General features: G+C 41.1%; 1 protein-coding gene across 1 annotated transcript in view; it reads right to left on the reverse strand.

The window, feature by feature from the left end:
- Btc (betacellulin) overlaps window positions 1-8,271 on the reverse strand; it is a 43,084-nt gene extending 34,813 nt beyond the window's left edge. The window contains exon 1 of the mRNA XM_021163654.2: window positions 7,923-8,271. Within this exon, the coding sequence (XP_021019313.1) occupies window positions 7,923-7,986 (64 nt within the window). The 5' untranslated portion in view covers window positions 7,987-8,271. The remainder of the gene's footprint in view (window positions 1-7,922) is intronic.
- Between the last annotated feature and the right edge of the window lie 216 nt (window positions 8,272-8,487).

Here is an 8,487-nt window from a genome sequence, read left to right on the forward strand (position 1 = left end):
TAAGATCAAAAATTCAGGTGACAGCAGATGCTGGCGAGGATGTGGAGAAAGAGGAACACTCCTCCATTGTTGGTGGGATTGCAAGCTTGTACGATCACTTTTAAAGCACTGTGTTTATCAGCTTACTAGCCTATGGAGAAACCAATATATTGCCTTTATCCATTATTATTACAACCCTGAGAAGGCCAACGGACATGAGTTAAAGAAAAAACAAGGTGTCCCTTGATGTTATAGAACCTCCATACAATAAGTGGAACTTGTAAGATAAAGAATAAAACACTTATTTTGTTTTCCTCTCTCTCAGGAGCATGAATCAATTTTCTTAAACATGTCATCACATCATAATCATTAAAAAATTTAACCCTATTAATTATTAAAACATTAGTCTCTCTCAAAAGATTCTGTTGTTACCACAAGATGAACCTGTGCTATTTTCTAGTGATGATAATCTCCAAGTTTATAAAGCCTAGCAGTGAGTGATTAGGGACTAAAGAAGTTGGGCATCATGGTGTATACCTGTAATCTCAACATTCAGGAGGCTAAGGTAGGAAGATTATGAGTTCAAGACCAGCCTGAGTTCTATAATGAGACCTTGTCTAAAAACATAAAACAAAGAAAAGAACCATGGGTCAGACTATTGACCCAGACCTTTGATTAATGTAAATCAACCCATCACCGAGCAGAAGTGAGCAAGGCAAAAGGCAGAGTGAACTTTTCCTCTGTGTTTAAACCAATTGACCACTTGAGAAACCATAAAATATTTTAAAGGTTCACTTGTCACTAAAAGCATGACTTTATCTAAATTACAAAATCACCTGGCTCCGCTTTCTAAGAACCCTAAGGAGGAAGCTTTTTCAAGAATTCAGTGTTCTGATTAAAGGCTTTATTTTAGAAAGTCCCTCCTTCTGTAGTCAATATTTCCCTCAATACACCATAAAGCTAACTTTGTAATCTAGGCATTTGAGAATTCTCCTTCTTTTGGTGCACTCATAAAAAAAATATATATAACACATATTCTTCTGCCTATCTTCAAATTGTATACTCCTCTACCACATGTCATGATTATTATTTTGAGTGTCAGAGAATGAGATGTGGGTAAGTTAATTATCTCTGTTGTAAGCCACTGATGGAACAACTTAATATTATAAATGGCTACCTAAAGAATTTGAATTTTTCTCCTGAAAATTTATGAAATAATATCTTTTGCATTTCCCTGATACTCAGAAATAAATTTTGACATTTCATCACCGACACTTCTTCCAAATTGACAGTTCTATTCCTTTTTAATTGAAGCAATTATTTCTGTAATTCAAATAAATGAGACAATCTTATTGTGATGAGATGACTTCAAATATCGAAATCACCTTGCAAATATATTCAGCTACTGTGGAATGACTGTGCCTCCCGTCAATGTCAGACAGTGATGTGAAGCTCTGAACTATGTGAAATCAGAATCAAAATTATCAGGTGACAAAGAATCTATGGTGGTGTTTCATATTCAAAGGCTAAACATGCATTTCACTTTCCTTGCAAATTTATGTTGCACATTTTCCTTACAAAATCAAAGTTAAAGTTCTTTGGGGAGAGATTTTTGTCTGTCTTTTATTTCACAACTTGCAGGATCAGAAACAGGAGAAACTAAGGTTGAAGAAAAAGATGTTTTTCATCAACCAATACATCCTGATTATAATTGGGAATCCAGATTCAAAATTGCAACAAAAAAATATTAAGAAGATCTCAGTCACAATGACTTTTTCTCTGATTTCCTATTGTCTAGTGTAATGGATTATGTGTGTCTGAAATGTACTGTTGGGGCTCATTGTAGATGTTTTACAGAGATGAAGATCATCCATGCAATAGCCTTGCTCTATTCCTGTCAGGTTTGATAATTGAAGGTACTAAGCCTGAGAGGGTTTGAGGGACTGAGGTCTCAGAGTTAGCAATTCCCAGCACCGGGGATTACAGTCAATGGTCTGGCTAAGCCTGCTTCTTAACTCCTATATTAATCCAGATTAGAGTGGACCTTGTCACGTCTTCTCAGTAACAGGCTAGTGGATCTAATCTAGAATAATATAAAACAATGCCATTACCCAACTAGCTGCAGGAGCACGAGGGTGCCACGTGGTTGAAAACAGACTATACCAGGAAGGTGTCAGAGTCATCCTATACATTCTAGTTTATTTAAGTGTGGGATCAGACTAGACTCTCTGGAGTGATGCTTGTCACAGGCCAAAGTAAACACCTGCTCCAAGTTAACTCTACCAACGAGGATAGCCCAGACCCTGGTTCATGGGCAGGCAGGTTACATGGGTGGATTGAAGATCTAGAATCTTCCAAATACCCAAGATAGCCAAAGATGATGGAGATGCACAGGGAGACAGCATCACTGAAGGAGAGGAGACAGCTATGAGGAATTCCATTTTTAAAAAATAATCCAGGAATATGGGATCCCACTGTGAGTTTTAATGCAGCATGACATCTCTGGCTTTTAGGATCCTGTCTGTCCCATTCAGCAGTAGGTGCTTATCTACTAGGATTCGGAAACTCACTTCACACTTTAAAATTCATACTCAATAATGTCAGAAACATGGACTCCTTACAGGATCCATATATCTATATTCCTCATCTAGCTCCTATACTAGGAGTATATGTTTTATAGATAAAATAAATTCTCATTGTTTCAGACCAGAGCCTGTCCTGTACTACATTTTTGGTCAATTTTGTGCTGAAAATGAGATAAAAACTATAGAGATGACTTTACAAAGATTCCCCAGAAATATAAAGAGTAACAAGGGGGAGATTCCATAGGTCAAGCAGAGACCTAAATACTGTGTCCATCAGAAGCCTAGAGGGCAGACTACTAAGAAGATATTTAGGAAGGAGTCAACTCCAAGCCTCCAAAATGTCTTCATTTAGCTGTGCTGAAGATCCTTTGGCCTTTCTTCTAGCTGATCTGTCCAGGATCCCCTCATGTTCAGAACAGTTGGACCACACAGCTCACTCCAAGGAAAGGAGGAGAAAGGTTTGTGTGCCCTAGCTGTAAGCTAGGCAGTTGGTGGCTCTACCATTTTCATGTGTGATTTAGAACAAATAAAGAATTCTCTAGTACGGACAAGACCAAGGAGAGCAGCCTCCAAAGTGAATCTATTTCAATGTCTACAGAGGTTACCAAAGCTGTATTTTGTTGTTTTTCTTCTATTGAGTAGCACACAGAAATCCATGAATGTAACTTTATTACTCTTTACTGGTGAAAAGCATTTCTCTAATAGAGAAGACATAAGTTACCTGGCATTCAAAGAGCCTTTTCAGCTGCCTTAATTACATTCACTGTCCTTCCCTGCCCCATGTAATAACTTCTTTTTCTTTTCTTGGTGTTAGATATTAAACCCAGGGCCTCAAACATGCTAGACACTGAGGTATATTCCCAATATCCAAATACTTCTTTTGAGGAGCTTTTTTGACCAATCAAATCTTCCCTAGAACCAAACCTATATGACATGTACAGTATGTTTGAATTTTCAACATAGAACAGAAGAAATGATCTTACTTTTTGCAAAATGAAAGCCTTTCTTGTGGAAGGTTCTTTCATACCTGCAGTACCAAGCTCACATAGGAAGGGATGAAAAACCACGCTCTTCAGCATCCCTGACCTGTGGGCCACTGGTTTGCAACATGAAATCAAAAGATTTATTCGACTTGTGACTTTCTGGTGGGAACATGCTCACCAGCAGCCATGTGCACTTATCCATTCAGTTAACCAATCATTTTGAATTCGTATTTTATGCCAGGCATTCTCTACTCAACCCTTCATGAGCAAAGAAGGCCAAATAATGAACGTGGAATTTTTTAAAGATACAAATGTTCTATTAGTGACCCATTCCTTTATGCAATTCATACCAGACTTTCAAAACAAGAAAATTGAATGTGAACACTGCTGGACTCTCCAAACTCATTCTGTAATTCATGCCATTAACCCACAGATCAGTGAATAACAATCTAATCTACATACCCTTCAAAAATGTAAAGAATGAACGCAAGTATTTCATGGTCAGTTGACCTTAACAGCTGATAATCAAACTAGGAGATTACTTAATTGATATGAATTCAGATTAAATACCCCATCTCTCTCCAACCATCAAAAAAAAAAAAACTCTATTTCTTTAAATTCTCACTACTAAAGACTCACTTTAGCTACTGCAAGACTTTTCTTTAAGATACACTCATTAGCCTTAGAAAGTACATTCTTTTCAATCATATTTGCTTTCCTTTTCAGTTTGACTTGTGAGCACTAAAGTTAGCAAGAAACAAGAGTCACCCAAACTAGATTTAGGGTCTCAAGGTTTGCCTTTGCATGCAAGCGAATGCAAACAGAGTCCAGAATGAAATCACTCCAGGGTGTTCCTCACTTTTGGCACATGAGAACTCATTTCATTGTCATTTAAAAATCATATAAGACATAGATTTCACTACATCTTATCTCCTATAATTCTAAAAGGTGTGGCTAAAACACAATGTTAGAGTGAAAAGAAAAGAAAAGAAAAGAAAAGAAAAGAAAAGAAAGAGAAAGAGGAAGAGGAAGAGGAAAAGGAAAAGAAAAAGAAAAAGAAAAAGAAAAAGAAAAAGAAAAAGAAAAAGAAAAGAAAGAGAAAGAGAAAGAGAAAGAGAAAGAGAAAGAGAAAGAGAAAAAGAAAAAGAAAAAGAAAAAGAAAAAGAAAAAGAAAAAGAAAAAGAAAAAGAAAAAGAAAAAGAAAAAGAAAAAGAAAAGAAAAGAAAAGAAAAGAAAAGAAAAGAAAAGAAAAGAAAAGAAAAGAAAAGAAAAGCAGTATTCAACATCTCTTATTTGAATGGTGCCCTCTCAGCCACAGGAATTAGATCCCGATCAGCTACTACTAGAATTAGTAGCTGAATTTGATTAACAAGAGAATTAGAATGAGAAATGGAAGTCAAGATTTCCAGTGATTCTCTAAACACGATTTTGGATAGTTTTAATAAAATAAAACCAACTCGATGTATGTAAGGGATATTAAGCACATAGATAAATACATGTTTACGCATATAGATTTACAATATGTGTTAAATTTATATGGATCTTATAAAACTAATTGTTTTGTGGTATACCTCTTTTTTTCTATCTCCAACTCAATTTTCCTTCATAAATTCCTAAAGGGAGCATCTCATATATATATATATGAGCATCTCATATATAATATATATATATTCTTTTGTAGCATCTGCACCTAGAAAGCATATGCTATTCCTAACTAATCATGTTTTATTTCAGTTGTTTGTGTGTGTGAAGAATGTGGCATTGACACACCCCTCCCCATTGTACAAATGAAGACAGTGACGTCAAGAAGCAAGTAACTTACAGGTATCCCAGGGACATGGAGGAGCAGGGGTGGAGCCAGGTCTCCCATCTGCTCAGTGACTGTGTGCAGTGTTCTTTCCACTGTCACTAAGATCATGTCACCTCACATCACACTGCTCACAGTTTTTGCAAAAGTAAAGTGACATATGGTTTAAATTAGGAATGGGACTTGCAGTGTGTGTGTGCACAAGCCTGCCTTGATAGAAGGAGGAATACTTAATGGAAACAATGATGTCAACAAATCACATCCCTTGGCCCTTTGCAAGGGGATCTAGAGACAGAATCCGGTCTCCTAACCCATCAGTTATTAGGGAGGTTGTGCATTTAGGTTTCCCTGGGTGTATTATAACACTGGGTGAGAGGATTGGGTTGTTTTGTATTTTTGTTTTGTTTTGTTTTGTTTTGTTTTGTTTTGTTTGTTTTTTGGACAGGTTGAGGTTATAGAATAGAGTGATTGACAGTTAAGGGGGGAAAGCCCATCAGCCCTGAAAAATCATTTCTTGCCTGACTCTCCTTCTGGCCCAGAAACGTAGCTCATGTTTAACTCATACACTCAGGACAATCAAGTCATTTAGCCCATTGTCCTTTCCCCTCCCACACAGCACCCTAATGCCGGTTTTATCTCCTCTGATTCATTCTTTACTTCCTCCATTCATGACTTGTAACTGAGTCTCTTTAACTGCTTATTGATTTCTGATGAGATCTTTTAACTTGTCTTGGATTTGTTTTGGGGTGTTTATTTTTGTTTTTTGCTTGTTTTGTTTTGTTTTGTTTTGTTTTGTTTTTGATTCTCCCTAATCTACACTTTCTCCCAAACCAATTGCTTCTTTCTTCAGGAGAGAATTACTGCTGAGTCAGCATCCCTCGACTAGAGGCTTTGTCTTCCCCACTCTTACCCCGACTTCCTCCCGTCTTTCGAATTGTCCCAGTACCCACACATCTCTTCTGTGTGACTTCTCATCATTCCATAGTCAACATGGAGCTCTCCCTTCTCTGCTTGTCTGAGCTTTTGCCTGTCACTTTGGCATTCCCAACTCAACATAAAGCAAGAACCACACCTAAGAATCTCAGGACCACTCTGCTGCCTGCTTCCTGTATACATTAGCATATTGTTCACTATACCAAGATGAAGAAGGTCTCGGCTGGGGGAGTGCCAGCTGTGTTTAAGTGATACTGACAATAGTCTCAGTACTTCCTCTACACCTCCATCTCATGTCCTCTTGGTTCACATCACTCTACAGTGGGTTAAGGTGACATGCCTCCACTGTAGGCTAAGCCAGTCCTTCCTCTCTAACCTGGACCTTACATGCAGTCCTTCTGCCACCAGGTTGACAAGCGTTTTATCTGCCTCTCTAGTTCTGGAGACACAGCCAAACAAAAAGTTCACTTATATTATCTGTTTTTACACCTTGATAAACAATCTTGTCCCTTTTTACAGTTGTTAGCCCTCTCCAGGCTTGAGAGAAGGAATATAATATAGCACGGCGACACATAAGAGGTCCCTCTCCTTGCAATGTCTCAATGCTCCTAGATTCCACATAAGGCTAGAAAGCACCCTCCCCTTCCAGAACCCTCAAGGACCTCGAAGCAGAGGTCTGGAGATGGCTGGACTCTCCCACCAGGCTGTCCTCTGGTCTGCTACTCAGAGGCAGAGGGCAGGATGCCACCTGAAGCTGCGCTCTGCTTCTTGAGCACTGGCTTCCAGGGAGCTGCCTCTCCTCTCTTGCTTCCTGCGGACATCGCAGCCAGGAGTTCTCAACCAACAAGCCCTAATTTTCCAAATAAAGAGATGTCCTCTCCTGACTTTTCAAAGTAGTAAGCAAAAGGTCCCAAGTGAGGCCGTTTGGTATTTTTTCATTTCTCTTTGCTTTCTCGTCTTGAACGAAACAGTCACAGAGAGCTCTCAAGAGAGGACTTCCCCTCGCAGCTCCTGCCACACGAATGGAAGAAAGAAAAGGGAGAGAGAAGGTGTGTGTGTGTGTGTGTGTGTGTGTGTGTGTGTGTGTGTGTTTTCCAGGAACGACAGAGAGAGAGAGAGAGAGAGAGAGAGAGAGAGAGAGAGAGAGAGAGAGAGAGAAAGACGGGACTGCTTTTGAGACTACCAGTAGCTTAGGAGGATTCATTACACACACACACACACACACACACACACACACACACACACACACACAAGCACGTTGCTCTCCAGTCCATGCATGTTAGGAATGCCCGCCTCTGCCTTCTGCAGGTATCCTTCTCGGTGCAGATTCCCTTGCTCCTGCCTTTGAGAGTCTCCTCCCATCTCAGGCACCTGCCAAGCACCTCCCGGGGTCCCTGCCAGCACCTTCCGCGAGCTCTGCTCCTGGCACTTCAAGGTGCCACCTGAGCACAGCCCAGCAGCAGGCAGCAGGATCCCTTCCGCCCTGGGGCCTCATGTACACCCAGGGAAGACTCCAACAGGTGCAAGCCAGAGGCGGGATCTTAACTTCGCCAGCTCACTCTTTCAGCAAGGTTCACAGGACTCCAGCCCCCATGACTTTCCTCCTGATCTGTAGCTCTCAGAATGAACACTTACCCAGGGCAAGGGCCAGGAGCAGCGGCACGGAGCTGACACTGCTACCCGGGGCTGTCAGGTCCATCAACTGTGCTGTGAGGGGCAGGGCAGCCCCTGGACTAGTCTTCAGGTTCCTTCTCTGTGCCCTTCCCGGGCCCTGGCACCGAGAGGGTGCTTGAAAACTAATCCCTGAGCCAGGAGGAAGCGAAACTAAGCAGCAGGCAGCCTGCCTACAGAGAGCAGGGAAACACCCGGGGCGGGCAGCCAGCGGGCTCCAGTGTCACCCAGAACTGGGAGCCTCCTATTTATCCTGGAGCCTTCTGCACACACCCCCGGAGAGGCACACCACTTGGTGCTGGTAGCCTGCACGCTGCTCCCACCCAACTGCCCCACACCCATACTCACACCCAAGGACACGCTCAGAGGGCCACGGGGCCAGCTCTCCCACTCCCCCTGCTGGGTCTCACCTGACGGTTCATTTCTTTCCCCCTGTGGGACAAAACAAGGTAAATGGGGCCCAGAAGAGAGGCAGAAGAGGACCTGGCCATGTGGCCTCAACTCATGAAGCCCTCTGGGGGAAAGTCTA

This window comes from Mus caroli, chromosome 5, assembly GCF_900094665.2.
Source record: "Mus caroli chromosome 5, CAROLI_EIJ_v1.1, whole genome shotgun sequence".
Classification (NCBI taxonomy): Eukaryota; Metazoa; Chordata; class Mammalia; order Rodentia; family Muridae; genus Mus; species Mus caroli.